A 20,712-nucleotide genomic window follows, 5' to 3' on the forward strand; every position below is an offset into this window, starting at 1 on the left:
TTTGGGAAATACATAGCTATTCCCAGTTCTTGTGCTAGAGGAAGCCATAACAGCTATGTTTTTTGCCAAAATTAGAATTTATATACCTTTCACTTGTTGAGTGTAAGGCTGTCAGAAAGGAGAGCATGGCTTGGCCTGGCTGGCTGGCTCAACTCCTTGAAGTAGCACTTGAACTAGGCTTAGCAGGGGCTGGGGACTGGGGGGTGGGGGTGGGGTGGGGGGGGTGGGCGTTAGTAACTGAATGTGTTGCTGTCATTTTCCAACCTGGAGACTGCTGTCTTTTTGGACAGAGGAAAAACACCTGATAGGAAAAGCCTTTCAGCTGTGGCCTTGAATGGACAGAGACAGAACCAGGGCTGAACCTAGTGTGTTTGGAGGCCTGCTGGGGTATTCCTCCTGCTGCGTAATCAGGGAGCACGTATTAGTTGGCCTCCGCTGCCACCGTGACAAAACACCACAGGCTGGGTTCTTAGACAATAGATATTTATTTTCTCGGTGTTGGAAGTTGCAAGTCTAAGATTAAGGTGTTTGGTTTCTCTGGGGCCTCAGGTGGCCGTTTCTTTGTGCATGGGCATCCTTGGTGTCTTGGGAAGAGACTAGACAGACTGGATTATGATCTGTCTCATCATTTAGCTTTAATTACCTTTTTAAAGGTGTGTCTCCAAATACAGTCATATTCTGGTATGTCAGAGGTTAGGGCTTTGACATAGCCATTTTGAAGGAACACAATTCATCTTGTTCCAAGTGGTTTTGTGTGTGTGTGTGTGTGTGTGTGTGTATGCACACGCTGTGTCTGGACCCTTTGTAAAGAAGGAAGGTATACACAGTTGTCATAGGGTATATTAAATTTTTCTTTACCTAACTTTATCCTGGGTTTAGGGCCCTTATTGCACCACAGAAGTTGATACAAAGCATGAACCCGGGATTGGTCTAACCTGGCTTCTCTCTTAAATGTTTAGCAGCCTTCAAGCCTGGTAATAGGGTAGCCAGAGAAGATAGAAACCCCAGCATATACTCTCTGCTTCATTCTGTGCAACAGTGTTGTATGTAACAGTGTTATTTGACAGTGCGTTTAAACAGTGTTGCATTCCAGGGTGGAGAGACTTATGTCTGACATCCACAGCCCGCCAGCCAGTGCAGTTTCAGGGTTAGGAGAATAGCTATAAGACCAAGTCCCTGCCTTCATGGTGGTGACTTTCTAGGAGAGGAGGTAGATCAGTCAAGCCAGCAATGCACTCTAGTGCCAAGGAATGACACAAAGAGGAGGAGAAGGGGGACAAAGCAATGTACGTGAGCAATAGGCAAGAGCTGGGGTTCTCAACCTTCCTGATGCTGTGGTGACCCCCAACCATAAAATTATTTTTATTGCTACCTCGTAACTGTAATTTTGCTACAGTTATGAACTGTAATGTACTATTTTTGGAGGTAGAGATTTGCCAAAGGGGCCACAACCCACATTTTGAAAACTGCTGGTCTAGAGTCGTGTGACTTAATCTCTGGGCTGGTTCCCTATACATACCTGTTTTCTTATGGATACAGTAAGAACTAATGAAAGAAGTGGATTTCTAGCTCACTCATCCAATGGTGTAACTGGATCATCACTTGAGCCTCCAGGCCTCAGTTTCCTCATCCGTACAGTGGATACGAATGCTCCTTAGTTGTGAGGCTTAAAGGTGGCTGTCCTGTGTGCAGAGATGCACTTGTTAGAACTGTATTGTTCAAAAGACCTTCTTAGCCTGTGCTCCCCACAAATCTCATTCTTCATCTTGGAGTCCTGCAGCTCAAGGTGGCTGGAAGCACCCAAGAGGTGGGATGGTTTCCATAAGTATGTGTTTTGTATTCATATTTTGGTAGTTGTTTTAAACCAAGTGTTCCCATTTATGTGCCCTCAAAAAAAAAAAAAAAGGTATTAAACTCACCTCCAAAAGAACCAGTTTGGGAGTAGATACTTGAAGAGATAAGAATGCTTTTGGGTGGGTGTTAGGCTCTTTCAGGTGTCCATTCACTATTGTGTTTGTACCTTTTGTTGCTGAGACAACAGCCTCTGTCTTTACAGGGTCTTTCTGATAGTACTCCTACACCTGCTGAATTCTTCTCTGGGCCTGTTACCTAGCTGAAAGGATTTCAGATTAGAGACTTTTTTTTTTTCCTTCCGGTGCTGGGGATTGAACCTAGGAACTTGAACATGCTGGGCAAGCACTTTATCACTCTGCTGTAGCCTAGACCTGTACGATGTGTGGACTTGATAGTGTAAGTTCACAAGGGGGATCTGAATCTGGGAGTTGTCCAGTGCTGTACTTGAAAAGCTATTTATTGTCTAGCTTTTGCTCTGGACAGATGAAATGATGAGGCTTAGGGAAGCTGCCTCCTTAGCTGACTGACTGGATACAGAAAGGCCACTGCTTCCTCGTGAGCATGGGGGAGGGGTAGGAGGCAAAGCCAAGCCCAGTGTATTATTTCCTGCTTAACTTTACCCCCGACCCCATCCTTACCCTTAATCTTTCCTTTTCCCAGCGTTCCTAGATCATTAGCTTTTATCAGAGGGGATCTGTGGGCTGATTCCCAAAGGCAGTTAAGTCTTGGTTGGTTTTTATTGTCCATGTGACACAACATGGACTCACCTGGGAAGAGACATGCCAACTGAAGGCCTCAATCATATTGGCCTGTGAGAGATTATCTTGATCGACAGATTGTTATGGAAGGTTCAGTCCACTGTGGGTGGCACCATCTCTAGTTCGTGGAGTGAACCAGAGAGAGTCACAGGTAGTGACATGGCTTCTGTTCAAGTTCCTCTCTTGATTCTCTCATTGATGGACTGTGACCTGGAAGTGTAAGCCACAACACACCCATTCCTTCCCTAAATCAATTTTGGTCTCCTCTCCTCACAGCAACACAAAGGGAACTAGAACAGGGTCGTATACCTGAAGGGAAAAGTGAGACACATGTTTGTGAATGTCAAGGACTCCTCTGAAATCATGGTGCTCACAGATGGGCCTGGCTTGTTAAGGCAGATTGCCCAAGACAGCCCTGAGAATGGGTATTGAAATGTCACGGGTTCCAAGAGTTGTGTCAGGGCAGGGAGACTGACAGGGAGAGGGATGCTGACAGCTGGGGGCTCCTTATCCTTGTATTTTTATCCCTAGGGTGCAAACAGCTACGGGCAACTTGGCCTTGGCCATAAGGAAGATGTGTTTCTGCCCCAGCAACTGAGTGACTTCTGTCAAGCTGGGTGTATCAAGAGTGTCACAGGAGGAGGAGGGCATTCTGCAGTTGTGACAGGTAATTCTCACAAATGGATAGCCACTCACTTTCATATTGAGATATTCTCCCCTTGGATGATACCTTGCCATTCATTTGTCTTTGATATTTCTCAGAGAGCAGTATTTGTTTTTTGTTTTTGTTTTTTTGTTTTTTTTTTTTGGTGAAAGAGCCAAATAACCATTAAGGGGGACTGTAGCTTGTCAGAATTGAACTTCTGAGTTCTTTAAAGATCTTTCTCTTTACCCCCATATACAACTAAGGCTCAGAGAGGAAGGCTTCAGGTTATAAAGGTGAATTGATGGACATGTTACAACCTGTTTAAGTTTCACTTTGAAGCCTCTGCAAGTAGGTGACCTATCCCTTGTGATCAAGAACCTTGCCTCGTCCCTAATTTTCTGTCCTGGTACCTAGTTCAGAGAGTACTGAGCCTGGGTGCCACATGTGCTTCGGCGTAGGGAAGGATGGTTAAGAACGGGAGCTGTGGTGTTAAACTCTCAGGGTTCAGATGCCCATTCTGCGGATCTTTAGCTCCCTGGACCACAGGGCTCTACTTTGACTTCTGCTGCAGTGATAAAATGCCTGACCAAAAGCTGAGGGGGGAAGGGCTCTATTTGACAGAATATCCTACTAACCTTGCGCTCTTGCAGGGAGCATCACCTGCATGGTCCAGAGTGGAAAGAGGAGCAAAGGCATCCTTGCCTGCCTGCTGCTTGTACTTAGCTGGCTCTCTTCACGCTAACACAGTGATAGTACTGCCCATGTTCAGATGGGGCATTCCCATCACAATGAATAGTCAAGACAATCCACAGACACGTTCATGAACCAGGCTGCTCCGGATCGTTTCTCACTGGGACACTCCTTCCAGGCGATTGATTCGAGGTTGTGTGAAGTTTGATAGTGAACGCTAAACCAGCACACTCAAGTTTTCCTTCACCTGTCTCGTGGGCACGATAGCAGTGGATGAACTCAAGGCATTTTCAGGGCTGTATTAGGGCTTTTACAGGGCTTTGGTATTTGTGTCTTCATGGACTCCCCCCTTTGTAAAGAAATTATAAAAATTATACAGTTGTACCGATATAAAGTAACAACACCCAAGTTATATTACATATGTGTTATTGTTACATTAAAATCACCTTAAAACAATTTAAAATTAAGCCTTCTCTATGGGCCTTTCAGAGTATCATGGGTCATCGACATGGGTGGAAAGGGCTTGCGTGTTCAGCTCTTGGGATGGCTCCTGGACCAGTCTAAGGGTTGAGTTGATGTTGGTTTTCTTGTGGTAGTAGATGCCCCATTTGGTGATTGGCATTTATTACAGAGCTGAGAGTTTCCATTTATACATTAGGTTTGAGGCCCTTGGCTTGAGGTCTTTGGTTCCAGAACACGTTGGCATCCACGCGTTAATAACGTTAACACGGGCAAGAAGCCTTCTGTCTGTGGCTCCAAGTGACTCATGGTAACTCTTTCTTACCTTGGCCGTTGTGACTCTCCCTGTGTGCGCTGACAGGGAGCTTTTCTGTCTTGCAGATGGAGGAGGTCTTTTTGTTTGTGGCCTGAATAAAGATGGGCAGTTGGGGCTTGGTCACACAGAGGAAGTTCTGCGATTTACCATCTGCAAGCCTCTCCTTGGTTGTCCCATCCAACAGGTGGCCTGTGGCTGGGACTTCACCATCATGCTTACAGGTAAGTTCACCCTTGGGTAAATAGCTCCAAGGCTTTGGGTGATAGCAGGACAGTGGAGGGCCCTGATTAAGTAAAAGCCCCTGTGCTTTTAAAAGCTAAATCAAACACCCCCACCCTTAAACCACAAGTGTTCTCTATAGCCATGTAGGGAAATGGCAGGGTGCTTGTTATAAGGAGAATTTTAACTATAAAAGAAATCAGACTGAATACATTTGTCAGAGACTGGGGATGGACTAGATCTTTTGAAATGGTCATTTTTAGTCCCAAAATTTCATGAGAACTGTGTGCCTGGTCTAGGTGGCCAGGAGTGCCATTGAGAGTTATGGGTAATGTGCTAGGTATCCTAGTTAGGGTTTCTATTGCTGTGATGAATCACCATGACCTACAGCAACTTGGGGAGGAAAGGGTTTATTTGGCCTCTGCTTCCACAGCACTGTTCATCACTGAGGGAAGTCAGGACAGGAACTCAAGCAGGCCAGGAACCTGGAGGCAGGGGCATAGCAGAGGCCATGGAAGGGTGCTGCTTACCGGCTTACTTAGCCTGCTTCCTTATAGAAACCAGGACCATCAGCTCAGGGATGGTGTCTGTCTCACAGGGGAAAGCTGTCCTGTGCTAGGCCACACATGTCGTGTCCCTTTCCCCAGACTCTGCGGTGATTGTATGGGGAAGGGCAGAAAGAAGGGAGGTCCAGAGTATCACAGTACGCAGAGGTCATTCCATGGGAACCTGGCAAGTGGGGTGGAAATGTGATGTGGGGAGTAGGTTTTCTCTGCCATTCCTTCACTCCAGTAGTAGGCCCTGGGCTCAGTGCTCTGCATGAGTGTTCTGCCGTTGAGGACACAGTGTGGTAGAAAGTCTTCAGAATGTTCAGTCTGGAGGAATACAAGAAGGGAAGCGGCCAGAAGGTTTTTGGGCGCAGGAATTCTGCTGCTTCCTCTGTTGTTTCCCCACTGGTCGCAGACAGTCGCGTCGTAGATCTGTAATCTGAATGCTTGTGTTTTGCAGAAAAAGGTCAAGTTCTGTCCTGTGGATCCAATGCCTTTGGCCAGTTAGGTGTGCCTCACGGCCCTCGCAAATGCGTGGTCCCCCAGGCCATTGAGGTGAGGACATCTCAGTTTTAGCTTGCTGTTTTTAGGCTGCTCCATTTATCCTTACCCTTAATGAAAGACTGGGTGGGTGGCAGGTCCTTGAAGACCCATGGAGTTGTAGAACCTGAGTTGGAAATAAGTTCTTTGGTTAAAAATCAGTTGGAGGGGATCACTGCTGGGCAGAAATCTGTTCTTCATGCACATTATAAGAGCTATAAATGAGGGCAGTAGAGATGCACTTGATATGTGCATTGTTAATTATGGGAGCTGTGCTACAGACAGGTCCAAATAGATGCCATTTGCCTCAAGCCACTAAGTTTAAGGTCTGGGGAGATGACTTAAGGGCTACACACTTGCTATGCAATCGTGAAGGCTTTGGTTTGGGTCTCCAGAATCCATTTATAGCTGGGGGCAACCAAACAGAGAGCTTGGCTGGCTGAAACAAAGTGGAAAGGAGAGACTGGGTCCTCTGATCTCCACATGCATGTGAAGGTGGACGGCAACATTTACAAACCTACATACTTAGACACCTCTCTCTCTCCATCACACACACACACACACACACACACACAGATTAGAAAAAAAGACAGTAGATTCTGCAAATGGTAGACCAGGAAGGACCTACAGAAATGTCATATGATTAAAAATTTTATAAAAGCCCCACTTAAACGTAAATAAACAGCCAAAATTAATTTTTAAAATAATAACTTTATTGAGACATGGCTCAGATACTGTTAAATTCGCTTCTTTGAAATAGAGTGTACAGTGTTTTTTCAGTACATTCTCAGAGGTAGCCACCACTCTCATCATCTAAATGTACAACCTTTGCACCATGGCCAAAAGGAAGTCTACACTCAGTAGCAGTGGCTTCCTGTGTTCCCCTCCCCCAGTCCCTGGGGGCCACTCGTCCACCTCCTCTGTGCATTTATGTGTTCTAGCCATTTCATAGAAATGCAGTTGTACAACCTGTGGCCTTTGCGTGACTCCTTGCACTATTTTCAACTCTTAGTATTTAAAAAAAAGATTTACTTATTTTTATTCTATGTAGATGGATGTTTTGCCTGTGTGCATGTCTGTGAACCATGGAGGCCAGAAGAAGGTGCTGGCTATTGGATCTGGAGTTATAGGCAGTTGTAAGCCCCCATGTGGGTGCTGAGAACTGAACTCGGGTCCTCTGGAAGAACAGTCAGTTCTTTTAACTACTGAGCTTCTAGTCCCTTGATTTTTTAATTTTTTTTCATACAGAGTCTCATGTAGCCTGGGCTGCCCTCAAACATGTTATGTAGCTAAGACTGGACTTGCGCTCCTGATTTCCCTGCCCCCACCTCCCATGATGGTAACAGATGCATGGCCACACCCCCATTGCCTTAGAAACTTCAAACTCATTTAATCTGTCCAAGCTATTGTTGTTTAGTACAAACGCAAATGAAACATTGATGAGTAAGGTATTTCCCGTTTGTTATTTTGTCCTGAGACTCTGAACTCTGTGCATGATTTATGGGTTGCTTTGACTCTAATCACGTGCACGTATTCAGCATCCACATGTCGCGCTGACTGTGGTAGAGAGGAGGGCGAAAGAAGACTTTTGGTATTGTTTAGAACTCTTTTCATGACATCCCACGTTACAGGTTTATGACATTTATGTGTGTCCATCTTTGCTTTCTATTGCTGTGATTAACATCATAATTAAAAACAACTTAGGGAGGAAAGGGTTTGCTTCATTTTACAACTCCCAGGTCGCACTCATCACTGAGGAAGGTCAAGGTGAATACTTAAGGCAGGAACTTAAGGCAGGGACTGGAGCAGAGATGTGGAGAAACATTGCTTACCTGCTCAATTTCACCTTCATCTTCTGTTGCCTGTCTTTTGCCTTAGGACCCACGGGCCCAGGAGTGGCACCTCTCACAGTGGACTGGGCTCACCTATATCAGTTGCTAGCCAAGGAAATGTCCCACTGACTTGCCTATAGGCCAAGATCTATGGAGGCATTTTCTCAATCGTGGTTCCATTTTCCCATACGACTCTAGTTTTTGTCAAGTGGGGGTGGGGAAAGCATAGTATATTGTAAGTGGTCCTGATGCGAGTGGGAATCATTTCAGGAATACACTGAACTCAGAGTGAGTTTTACTGCCTCAGTGAGCTTCCCCCCTGCTGCCAACTCATCCCTATACTCTGAGGGGTGGGAGATGCATTTTCATTGGAGAGTTTGAGTCTGTTTCTGTCGTCTCGTGGAGTTCAGTTGCCGCCCTGTAGCCTGTTATTTGGGGGTAATGGTTCCTAAAGCCTGTGCACAAGTCTAGTTCTACAGAGCTCTGGGTCCCCATTGTAACTCCCAGGTGCAAATAGGTGGCCTTGTAAGAACCTACATATGTTATAATTAATTTAGCTTAATTATAGTTGCTATAATTAAAGAAGACAGGAAGGAACAATGGTTAAAATATGCTGGATGACATAGTAACAGAACACTTCGACAAGCTGTCTACCATATAGCAACGGGAGTGAGAAGAGAGAGACTTCATTTGTGAATGGCAGCTGCCACATGTGGGCATTGGATGTAGGTAGCAAGGACAGTAGTCGTTAAGACCCGTCTTACCCCTGAGAGATGTACAATTTAGTGACACAGGATAAATACATGCAGTGTGCTTGTCATGATAGAATCATAGATGCTTGTATAGTCCCAAGGAAGGACTGGACTCCTGCCTAACAGGGAGCTTAGCTAAGAGGTGAGTTGAGGTTTCCCTGGGAAAGGAGGATGCAGAGCAGGTGCCAAGGAAGAACATCCTAGGCCAAAGGAGTAGTGTGGACACGTGTACGGGAGCATGGGAGAGAGGGTCTTGGATCTGCCAGCAAGTGCTCAGGCTGGAATAGGAGGAAAAGGTGCAAGTGTGGGGCTGGAGTGGGGACCCATAGGCAGTGGAATAGCATGCACAATAAGAACACACGGAGATGGGCCTGGCCCACTGGTTACTTTTAGAAACAAGAAAGGAAAGCAGGAAAGAAGATTTCATGAATCATCTACACAAACTGTATTAGCAGTTAGATTTTATTCTGCTCAAGGCTCAGGTGACTGGGGATTCCACTGTCAGAAGTATAGTCTCTAGAAGAGAGGCCGGAGACTTTTTCTTTATGTTGGTCAGACTACATCAGGTGTGATGGATTCTCTTGTGCATTGGTGCACAGGCCCTGGGCGTAATGGTCAATAAGACTCACTCTCTGCCTTTACACTGTTCCTTGAAAAGAGAGAGACTGAGGGCCAGGAGTGTCACTCAGCATCTGGGAAGCCCTTGGGGTAGTCCCTCGCATAAACTGGACATGGTGGTGCATGTGTTTAGTCCTAGCACTTGGGAGGTGAGGCAGGAGGATCAGAAGTTCCAGTTTATCCTTGGCTACATAGTGAGTTTGAGGCAAGCCTGGGGTAGATAAGGACACAGGGAAAGGAGGAATCCAGGACACATGCGGAGGTGGGCAGCTCAGGGACAGCTGCCGCAGCTGGGATGTCTGTCTAGAGTTCATTAGTTACCCACCGTGGTGTGACAGGCAGCATCCATCCCGTCAGAAACGGTCGGGACAGGGACCTCTGAGCTGAGCTTTCACAAGGTAACAGTGAAGACACAGCCAGGCCTGTGCACAGCCTCCATGGGGTGGCCTGAGACCCAAACCCATTGCTTCTGGTGAGAGTCACAGTTCCTTGCTATATGGGTCTCTCTGTGTGACGATTCAGACCTGGCAGCAAGATTTCTTAAGAGGAGGCCTCGCTCGGTGCCTTTTATCACCCTCTCTGACTCACACTGCTCCTTTATTCTTTCCATTAGAAGTGTGTCACTAAGTCCAGCCCACACAGGGGAGGGGAATCACGCTCTGCGACTTGAAGGGAGTAGTATCAAAGAATATGAGGACCTATTTTTAAAACTGCCACAAGATGTATTAGAGAGGACATGACAACTGTCTTCAAATATTTGGAAAGCTTTGTCAGAAGCTAAAGGCAGCTGGGTTTGGCTCCACCTAGAGATCAATGGAGGTTTGCAAGGATACAGAGGTACCTAGGGGCATGGTGAGTCCTGTGTGACTCAGGTACCAGGCAGGGGCTGAATGAGCACTTAAGGAAGGGCTGGCTTCTAACCTTGGTAGGGATGGGACAGGGTCAGAAGGGAAGGGTAGAGCCCTTGCTATTTAAGTCTTACTGGAGCACAGCCATGCTTTCTCATACATAGCTGATGATGTTACAGAGCTGAGCTGTGTGGCAGGAACCATATGGTAGTTGACTGTTTAAAGGAAATGTTTACTAACTATTGGACTAGATGACTTTGGAGATCCCCGCCCTGATACCTTTGAGAGATAGTACAATGTGGTGCTATGCTATGCTATGTTTTAAAAAGTTATTTACAGGGCTGGGGAATGGCTTGGTGGTAAGAGTGCTCGTCGTACAAGCACAAGGACTTGGATTTGATCTCATGCAAAAAAACCACTCAGGCCTCAGGAGCTAGAGAGATGCCTCAGCTCTTAACTGCAGGGCATATGCAACTCACTTGTTGCTCTTGCTGAAGACCTGGGTTCAGGTTCCAGTCCCCACATGGTAGTTCACGACTATTTGTAACTCTAGCTCCATGGGATCTGATATCCTCTGCCGACCATCACAGGCACCAGGCATGCATGGGGTGCACATACATACATGCAGGAAGAACAGTCATAGACAGAAAATAGAATAATTTTTAAAAATCCAGGTATGTCTGTGTATGCCTGTATGGAGGGAGCTTGATGGCCACCAAGCTAGCTGAAACAGTGAACTTCCAGTTCAGTGAGATATCCTGCTTCAGGGTAGCAAGGCGACAAACGATAGTAGAAGACAGCCAGTGTCTTCCTTTGGCCTCCATGTGTACTCACATATTCATATGCGTGCAACACACACATACACACACACTCATGCATGCACACATACACACACAAGACATATATACACACACATACCCACATGTCCCTGTGCACACACATGCACAACACATATAAATATACACACAGATACACAACACATATATACACACACACACTTATACACACACACACTCGTGCATGCACACATATATACACAAGACATATATACACACATACACACACATGCCCACATGTCCCTGTGCACACACACATACACATAAGCACATACATACACACCACATATAGACACACATATACAACATACATACATATGCACATACATGCCCACATATCCCTGTGTGTGCAAATACACAAACATACACATAAGCACACACACATCTCTCACCTAGCAATAAATATAAAAGCATTATGTGTGAGCATGTTGGGTGGGGGCTGCGTCAAGCTGCACTGAGTGCATCCATGAGTCACAGAATAGTTTGTAGACGAATATGAGACTGAGACTTAGCCTGTTCTTTTCTTTGGACAGTGCCTGAGAGAGAAGGTTGTTTGTGTCGCTGCTGGACTGAGGCATGCCTTAGCCACTACAGGTAATCACTCAGCCTTTATTCCCAAGTGAGCCCATCTGAGCAATGGAGCGTCAGGAGACTTTGTAGGGAGTGCTGGGAAAGGTCCTGCCCTGCTGTAGCTCCAACTGAAAGCAGAGGGCATGAAGTACAAGTCTCGGGGGGGGGGGCGGGGGGGGCCGGCTTTAGCCAGTGGGAGGAAGGGAGCGAGCTGCCTGGTTCTTCTTGTTGTAGACGTGGAATTGTCATAATTTCATTCTCCCATTTACTCCTCACAGCCAAGGAGTAAAAGTGTGAGCTAAAGTCTTTTTGAACTCCATGCAGAGTTTGTGGAAGCACTTGTGAGTGAGGCAGGGAGAGCTAGAGACAGACCATCAGTGTAGATGTCGCAGTGAGCGGTGCCGCCTTCCCACTGGATTCTAACGTTTGTTGATTAAAATGCTTCAAGTGAGCTGACTTCTGTACGTGAGTGGGCAGAGGGACCAGCAGCGTGTATGGGGGTGTGGGGCAGGTGGCACTGAGTAAGTAGGGCTCTGGCCTGGCTTGAAGGGTCCTAGGGTCTAGGAAACAATTGGCACATAGAGAGTTCCTTTTAAAAAGAGGGGTAAGGTGGGGACATGCTTGTCTCAAAGGCATGAGGATCTGAGTTCAAGTCTGTGAACAGCGGTGGTGAGGTGAGAAGTGGAGACAGGCAGATCCCTGGGGCTCACTGGCCAGCTAGCTTAGCCTACTCTATGAAGCTCCAGACCAGTGAGACTCTATCTCAGTTAAAAACTGAAGACATTTAAGGAACGCCACCAACGCTGAACGCTGGCTTCTACCTGTGTCTGCATGCACATGCACGTATACACATGTGTGTGTGTCTGAACAGATGCTTGGGAGAGAAAGGAAGAGAGAGAAGCTAGCTGTACTCAGAGGAGAGAAACAAGGAAGGGGAGGAATTAGACACTCAGGGACAGGTGGGGGAGCGTCGCCCACCCTTCAGGGTCTTCCTCTTTTGATTTCTGCACTTGTTTCTCTTGGGCCATATCTGTGTTCATCTCCTGTGTTTGCCAAGTCCCCATGCTGTGTGAGTCCAGGAGTGGGTGGGTGAGGGCAGGAAGGAGAGGGAGGGAGATCTGTGAAGCTGTGCCAGTCGACTCCTGTGGCAGACTGCTGCTTAAACCTCCTCTTAGAGTGAGATCACGAGATGACTCGTGGTTAAGAGCACCGGCCGCTCTTCCCGAGGATCCAGGTTTGGTACCCAGTACCCACACAACAGCTCACAATGGTCTGTAACTCCAGTACCAGGAGATCTGACCCTGTCTTCTGGCCTCCATGCATGTACAGAACAAACAAACAGGCAGACAAAACATTCACATACATACAATTTTTTAAAAAGTGAAATCTTGTGCTTTGAGAGAATTAGAGACCCACATGAGGTTGTTAGACACAGAATTGATGCACAAAGTTCTTTTTGTAGCTTCCCTCCGTGGGATTTGCTGCTGATGCAGTGAGGATGCAGCGGAACTTTGTCACTACAAGGTCCCCCCTGCTGGTGTGGATGGCCACACTCACTTCCTGCTGCTCCAGTCCTCCTTAGCTCTTGTTAGCCATTCCTGTTTCCCACGTCTGTAACGTCACTTCTGGAATGTTCTCAGATGCCCCATACACTATGTAACCTTTTAGGCTTGGTTTTCCTTCATGGTATAATTCCTTGGGGATCTGTTTTAGCTGTGTGTATCCATAACTGATTGCTCTGAGCTGTTGCCACAAAATACCGCAGCCCAAATGGCTTAAATAACAAAAATTCATTTTCTCACTGATCCTGAGGCTAAAAGTCCAGGATGAGAGAGGGCTCAGTGGGCCTTGCTGCACTAGTGTGTGAGGAGCCCAGTTCAGATCCCTTTGCTACAGCACACAGGGCTGTGGATCTGTAATCCCCGTGCTCCTATGGATGAGCTGGGCAGAATCCCAGAAGATCACAGCAAGGACCAGTGAGCCTTGTGTATGTAGCCAGCAAACAAAAGACCCTGTTTTAATTAAGGTGGGAGGGGAGACCATTGTTTGAGGCTGTTCCCTGCTCTACACAACGTTTTAATTGTGCATGTGGACGGCAGATGGTTCAGTTGCTTTGGAAAGCAGTGTGGAAGGGCTGTGTTATTATTACCTAACCATAGCAGCCTTCTCCTCCTCCTCCTCCTCCCATCCTCCTCTTCCTCCTCTTCCTCCTCCCACCCTCCTCCTCTTCCTCCTCCTCCCATCCTCCTCCTCCTCCTCCTCCTCCTCCTCCTCCTCCTCCTCCTCTCATCCTCCTCCTGCTTCTCTTCCTCCTCTTCTTCTTCAGATGAGTCTCACAATGTAGCCCTGCCTGGCCTAGAACTCACTCTGTAGAACAGATTGGCCCTGAACTCACAGAGATTCCATCTGCCTCTGCCTTCCGAGTGCTGGGATTATAGGTGTGCATCACCACACCCAACTCACAAATAGATTTTAAACACAAATAGATTTTTAAAAAAGGGAAAAGGGAGGAAGAGGCAAAACGATGAACAGTTTGTAGACTGAAAGGCATCTGCTGTAACTCATTGTTCACAACAGCTGAGGCAGAAACAGCGCCTCAGGTGTGCACTGACAGGCGAATGGGCAAGCAAAATGTGGCACACGGGTGTGCACAGCATGTCTAACTCCCCCAGCCCCTATGGCACAGTACAAGCCTTAAAAGTTCCAGAACTGCTGTCATGCTCTTCCATTGGTGACTGTGATGCTGAGTGGCCTACGCCAGTCATAGAAAGGACAAATGCTGGGATTCTAACCACATGCGTAGTCAGAACTAAAGACAGCAGAGCAGGAGCCCCAGGGCCAAGGACCAGAGATGGGGAGAGCTGAGTGTGGTCAGCTTCAGTGTTGCAAGATGGAAGGATAATGGCTGCTCACCACGGTGACTGTGTGGGTCCTACTGGGTTAGACACTGATGATGGCGAAGATGATACCTTTTTTTTTTTTTTTTAAAGATTTATTTACCAAAAAAAAAAAAAAAAAAAAAAGGCCGGGCGTGGTGGCGCACGCCTTTAATCCCAGCACTCGGGAGGCAGAGGCAGGCGGATTTCTGAGTTCGAGGCCAGCCTGGTCTACAAAGTGAGTTCCAGGACAGCCAGAGCTATACAGAGAAACCCTGTCTCGAAAAACCAAAAAAAAAAAAAAAAAAAAAAAAAGCCGGGCGTGGTGGCGCACGCCTTTAATCCCAGCACTCGGGAGGCAGAGGCAGGCGGATTTCTGAGTTCGAGGCCAGCCTGGACTACAAAGTGAGTGCCAGGACAGCCAGGGCTATACAGAGAAACCCTGTCTCAAAAAACCAAAAAAAAAATAAATAAATAAAGATTTATTTACTTATTTTATGTATATGAGTACACTGTAGCTGTACAAATGGTTGTGAGCCTTTATGTGGTTGTTGGGAATTGAATTTAGGACCTCTGCTCGCTCTGGTGAACCCCACTCGCTCTGCTGGGCCCTGCTCGGCCCTGCTTGGCACCACTCAGTCCCTGCTTGCTCCGGCCCAAAGATTTATTTATTTATTTATTTATTTTTTTTAAAGATTTATTTATTTATTATATGTAAGTACACAGTAGCTGTCTTCAGACACTCCAGAAGAGGGCACCAGATCTCGTTACGGATGGTTGTGAGCCACCATGTGGTTGCTGGGATTTGAACTCTGGACCTTCGGAAGAGCAGTCGGGTGCTCTTACCCACTGAGCCATCTCACCAGCCCAGATTTATTTATTATTATAAATAAGTACACTGTCGCTGTCTTCAGATGCACCAGAAGAGGGCATCAGATCTCGTTACAGATGACTGTGAGCCACCATGTGGTTACTGGGATTTGAACTCAGGACCCTCAGAAGAGCAGTCAGTGCTGTTACCTGCTGACCCATCTCTCCAGTCCAGATGATACTGTTTACACTGTGCATATTTTAAAGTAAAATATTTCAAAGAAGGGCTGGGAAGACCCTGGTGAACGCCTGTTGCTCTTGCAGAGGACTCCAAGTGGTGGCTCACAGCTGTCTTTAACTCTAGTTCCAGGGGAACCGACATCCTCTTCTGGCCTCTGTAGGCACCAGACACACGTGGTGAAACACTCGCACACGTAAAGTAAAAATAAATGTCTGGGAAGGTTTTCGAAGGGAACACTCCATCGTTTGAGACGTTTGCAGACATAGCAACCAATGTCTGTATGCAGATCTGATTCAGATCCTGATGTACAATCCTCACACAGCCGCCATTTTGAGATGGTCAGGGAAGCCTTTTCCCTCGCAGCTTATCACCAAGGAGGATGTCGTCTTGGTTGACTGCAGCTCTCTGCTGGGCTGCATTGTTCTCAGTGGTCACAGCTGCTGCTTTATAAAGCCGGCTGTCTCTTTACATTAGGAGTGCTGGCTATGGAGTGGTCCAAAGGAGCAGGCCTTGAGGTTGGTGTTAGCTGGTGGCGCCATGGTGTGCACATCTGCATAAGATTTTGTCTGTGCACTTCCAGTGGGGTTTAGGATGTGGATTTGTAGACCCACGCGGCCATTCTACTGAAATAAGGCGCCTTACTGTCTTGTAGTCACAAATAGCCATGCATTTGACCATAGAGAATCTGGATTTGCCTTGGTGGGGTAGAAAGACACTACCCTGAGTGTGGACCTAGCATCAGTGTTTTCTCTACTACTTATTCCCCATGTGACTTTGGCTGGATCCCAGCCTCTCTTCTGAGCCTCAGTTTCCCCATCTAGTGAATGGGTGTGGATTCATGGTCTTCAAGGTTCCTTTCAGGTTAGCTGCAAGTTTGGCAGCAGTCCAGAGGTGTGACTGTGGGCTAGTGCCTGGGACCTTTAGAGGAAGTTTTACATTGGAATTTTCTCTCATGGTCTTAGATAGTCTCAAAGACTGGATTTGTGATTGTTCGGTGGTAATCTCTGTGGCTGGTCACGGGCCTCCTGAGGCAGCCAAGCTCCCGGGTAGGACTCACATTGGCTGAGATGGTTGGGAGTTTCCCACAGCACGAGTGTCAAATGGCAGTCTGGTCTAACGCTGACATTCATTTTCTCTGTTCCATTCTGCTCTGCTGGGAAGCGACTGGCAGTGTGTTCCAGTGGGGGACTGGCTTGGCATCTTCTGGTCGACGCCTGTGCCCTGGGCAGAATCTCCCACTGTTTTTGACAGCAAAGGAACCCAGCAGAGTGACAGGTGAGCGAGCTCCTTATTTCTTCATCACCTTTGGTTACTCTTTGTGAGAAAGTAAATAGAGCTTCAGAAAGTGGGTAAGTGGAGTTTTAGTCTGTCTGTCTGTCTGTCTCTCAAGTATTTTTCTTTTCTTTTTCTTTTCTTTTCTTTTTTTTTAATAAAGATTTAGTTATTATATATAAGTACACTGTAACTGTCTTCAGATACCTCAGAAGAGGGCATCAGATCTCATTCCGGATGGTTGTGAGCCACCATGTGGTTGCTGGGATTTGAACTCAGGACCTTTGGAAGAGCAGTCAGTGCTCTTAACCGCTGAGCCATCTTACCAGCCCCTCAAGTATCTTTCTAAACATTTAGTTCATTTCATATGGATGTTTTGCCTGCATGTGTTTCTGTGTACCATTTGCATGCCAGGTGCCCAGGGAGGCTAGAGATGGGTGTTACATCCTCTGGAGTTACAGATGGTTGTGAGCCGCCATGTGGGTGCTGAGAATCAAATCCAGGTCCTCTGGAAGGGAGCCAGTGCTTTTAACTGCTGAGCTTTTGGTATTTCTTGACCTTTTCAACTGTCTCTGTTGGTTGGAATGTCAGTCTTTTGGTGATTTTTGTGGCCCCAGTAAAAAAATCACTGTTTTGCCACCAGAGCCTGAGACCTATTGAGCGGTAGATGCCAGGCAGGTTAGGTGAAGATCAAGAAGGAAGCTCTAGATTGGGTTGTAGCTGCTTGGAAGATATGAGCTAGGAGTTTGGAAGCAGTATGTAGTAATACTGTGAGTGTACAAGTTCTGAATCCTAGATGCAAGTTGCTCACAAGGCAACTGCACAGAGTCAGCCCTGCTGAGTTTCCTGTATGGCCAAGGGGACGGGAATACCCTCTCTGTGCGGACAGTCACACCCCAAAGAGACTGTGCACTGTGCCTCTGTTGCCCACTTCCTTCTCCCACGAGGGAGGTGGGAATGAGTGAGCATGAGGGGACCAGACACAGGGTGTGTCCACATGAAAACACAGTAGGTAGTTTGCACTCTGCTCAGGGCCTGCTGCTCAGCCTGCTGTTGGTTAGTTGGTCAGTCGGGGCTACCCTGGGCTCTCTTTCCTCTTCTCTCTCTTCTGCTCTCAGGTCTTCTTTGGCTCTCTCTGTTCTCCACTCTCTTTGCCTTCCTGTCCTTGTGTGTGGTGCCGTGTCTGTCTCTTCTTCTTTGTAATTTACTTTTGGACCCAGTGCGCGGAGGGTTGGCTATAGGAAGTCCTGTGAAGGAGCTCTGACTACTGTAACCCAGCTCAGAACAACGGAGACTCAAGGGTTCAGGGAAGGTATGGGTAAGAATGGGGACTGCGTGGGGAGGGGGGCACACACGTGTTCAGATTATTCTGGTTGTGCGTGTGTGTGTGTGTGTGTGTGTGTGTGAGAGAGAGAGAGAGAGAGAGAGAGAGAGAGAGAGAGAGAGAGAGAGAGACAGGACTTATTTCCCAGACCTCCTACTTCGGGCACTGGTCACCCCTGCCTGACCTGCCGCTGTACCCGTGGGTAGACTCTCAGCTCTGCCACTGTACCTGTGGGTAGACTCAGCTCTGCCACTGTACCTGTGGGTAGACTCTCAGCTCTGCCACTGTACCTGTGGGTAGACTCTCAGCTCTGCCACTGTACCTGTGGGTAGACTCTCAGCTCTGCCACTGTACCTGTGGGTAGACTCTCAGCTCTGCCGCTGTACCCGTGGGTAGACTCTCAGCTCTGCTGGGAGTGCCTTTCCTTCCTCTTCCTCTGGAGAAGCCCTGGGTTTTCTCAAGGGCTGGCTCAGACACAGCTCTTTCAGAGACATGGCTCTCCCCTTCTGGCCTCCACTGACTTCTCTCTGTGGAGAGCGCCATCTTGTATCCAGTGTGAGGGGTTATTAGTTTTCTCCTGTGCCAAGGGGGAAAGACAGGGTTTTGTTCTCTGTATTTTAGTACTGGACCAGTCACTAGAAGGCATAAGAACCACTGTTTAATTTAAACAGCCATTTTGGGATCTGCCAGGAGCGTTAGCTCTGAGTAGTCTGAGGAGTTTTCTGGTGGGGTTGGACGGCTCATTCACCTCCTTGCATTCTCTCTCCTTCACCCTGCTACCACAGGGGTCCTGGGGCAAGGACTCCTTGCTTGGTGGGTGTGACTGGGAACCTGTGCTTGCTCTCTTCATCCCACAGGATACCCGAAGGTGTGAGGTGCCTTTTAATCAGTCAAACAGAAGTCTCCAGAAACAGTTGTAGACTAGGACTGTGTTTGGCTCCAGGATGGACCATGAATTACCACAGGCTGTCCCAGCTCCTAACAGGATGGATTGGGATTCTGCTGTGTTGCTGAAGGCAGTATAGTCCAGGGAGGTAAAGGGCTAGACTTGGAGCTCAGAAGCAGGATCACAGAATGCGCTGTGTTCTGAGGCTTTCTGGTTTGTGGTTAAGCCCTGTACAAGATCGGATCGGAAGGTTGGAGCCTTTTTGCCTTCAGCCTTCCTCAGCGGGCAGAGCTCGGAAACCTGTGCACACATTTCACAGGAACCTTCTCAGGTCTATGCATCTGCTTCTCTCAGCAACGTGACTTTACACTGATCTGGGCAGTTCCGTTCTATCTTTGTGCGGTGTTCTGGTTTTCCCGCTGTTCCTATCAGTGATAGTGAAGACTGTGCACTTTATCCTCAGTACGTGAACTTGTTCAAACCCCATGACATCACTGTCTCCGTCCCGCCAAGCCGTCTGCCAGTACTGCTGCTCACGCTTGCCTGCACTGGGTGGGGTTCTCCCCCTGCTCAGGTAAAGCGCGGCCCTGGAATCCGCTCTGCGCGCAGCATGTTTTGGCATAAAGATAGCTCAAAGCAAACAAATTTCTTTTCCAGGCCTGGAGAATTCTACAGCAGTGTGTGCTGTTGCAGGATCTGACCACTCGGCCTCATTAACAGGTGGGTACCAGCGGAATGTGCCGTTCAGATGTCTGCAGGCTGTGGCCTGGAATGAGGCTGAGTCAGAGCTTTACGGGGGAGGGTATAGATTTTGGAGTGGGAGTTTGGTGCCGCTCTAGGTATAATTTTAGGCACAGTTGCTTTAGCTTTTGAGACCGTCTCTTCATCTGGAACATACTTTCTGGGTAGCTGTAAGAACTTAGTTGGATGGTACGTGTAAAGTACTCCCATCAAGCGTCAGCTCAGCGCTCAGCCTCTGCGTTCTCTCAATTATACAGGGTGGGAAAGATTATCTTCCTCTTGGGGGAACTGTGATGGGAAGATCAAGAGCTCAACAGTCAATTTAAATATAGCCACGTACTGCTCAGCGATGGGGGTGTCACTGCCTGAGCAGGGTGGGTGGGGGGGGCGGGATCCAGTCTGCTGCGCACCCAGGCTGTGTGATAGCGAACCATTGTGTGGCTCATTGCTGATGCAGTGTTCGCAAGGAGGGTTATGGCCATACAGCATACTGCGCTTTCGTTTGCTTTTGAGATAGTCTCACTCCGTGTAGCCCAGGCTGGGTTGGAATTCACTATGTAACCCAGGATGGCCTCAACCGTACTGAACTTCTCCTGCCTGAGCCTCCTGAGTGCGTGGGTTGCAGGTGCGAATGACCTGGCTAAGGATGCACATTCCTTTCTAAGCCATTTCACTGTCGAATGCAATTTCTCACACTCTCCACCTTCCTGTCCAGCAGTTTAAGTTTATTGACTTGTGTTAATCTGCTGCTGCCCACTTCATGTATTTATCATCCTGTTTTCTTTCCGTGTGTTTGCCTACTCTTTTTACCCTTATTTCTGTTTTACTTCAAGACCTTATAGTTTTCCAAATGACCAGTTTTTTTGCACCTATCTGTATATAACTTTATATATTCTCTCTTTTTTCCTGTTTCATTTCTTTAGGCCTTTTCCCCCACACTAAACATCCATCTTTCTTTTTCTTTTTCCCTCTCTCTTCCCTTTCCTTTCTTCCTCCCTTCCCTCCTCTTTTCCTCCCTCCTTCTTTCTCTTCCTCCTCCCTTCCCTCTATTCCTTTCTTCCTTTTTTAGACATAGT

The 20,712-nt window shown here is 47.4% G+C and overlaps 1 protein-coding gene across 4 annotated transcripts in view; it reads left to right on the forward strand.

Annotated features, from left to right (window-relative positions):
- Sergef (secretion regulating guanine nucleotide exchange factor) overlaps nucleotides 1-20,712 on the forward strand; it is a 204,376-nt gene that overhangs the window by 1,011 nt on the left and 182,653 nt on the right. For all 4 annotated transcript variants that reach the window (XM_021168201.2, XM_029480145.2, XM_029480147.2 and 1 more), the window contains exons 2-7: nucleotides 3,144-3,279; nucleotides 4,789-4,944; nucleotides 5,951-6,045; nucleotides 11,450-11,510; nucleotides 16,575-16,688; nucleotides 19,553-19,615. In XM_021168201.2, the coding sequence (XP_021023860.1) occupies nucleotides 3,144-3,279; nucleotides 4,789-4,944; nucleotides 5,951-6,045; nucleotides 11,450-11,510; nucleotides 16,575-16,688; nucleotides 19,553-19,615 (625 nt within the window). The remainder of the gene's footprint in view (nucleotides 1-3,143; nucleotides 3,280-4,788; nucleotides 4,945-5,950; nucleotides 6,046-11,449; nucleotides 11,511-16,574; nucleotides 16,689-19,552; nucleotides 19,616-20,712) is intronic.

The sequence above is a fragment of the Mus caroli genome, unplaced genomic scaffold (assembly GCF_978045245.1).
Source record: "Mus caroli unplaced genomic scaffold, Mus_caroli_1 scaffold_8, whole genome shotgun sequence".
NCBI classification, from domain to species: Eukaryota; Metazoa; Chordata; class Mammalia; order Rodentia; family Muridae; genus Mus; species Mus caroli.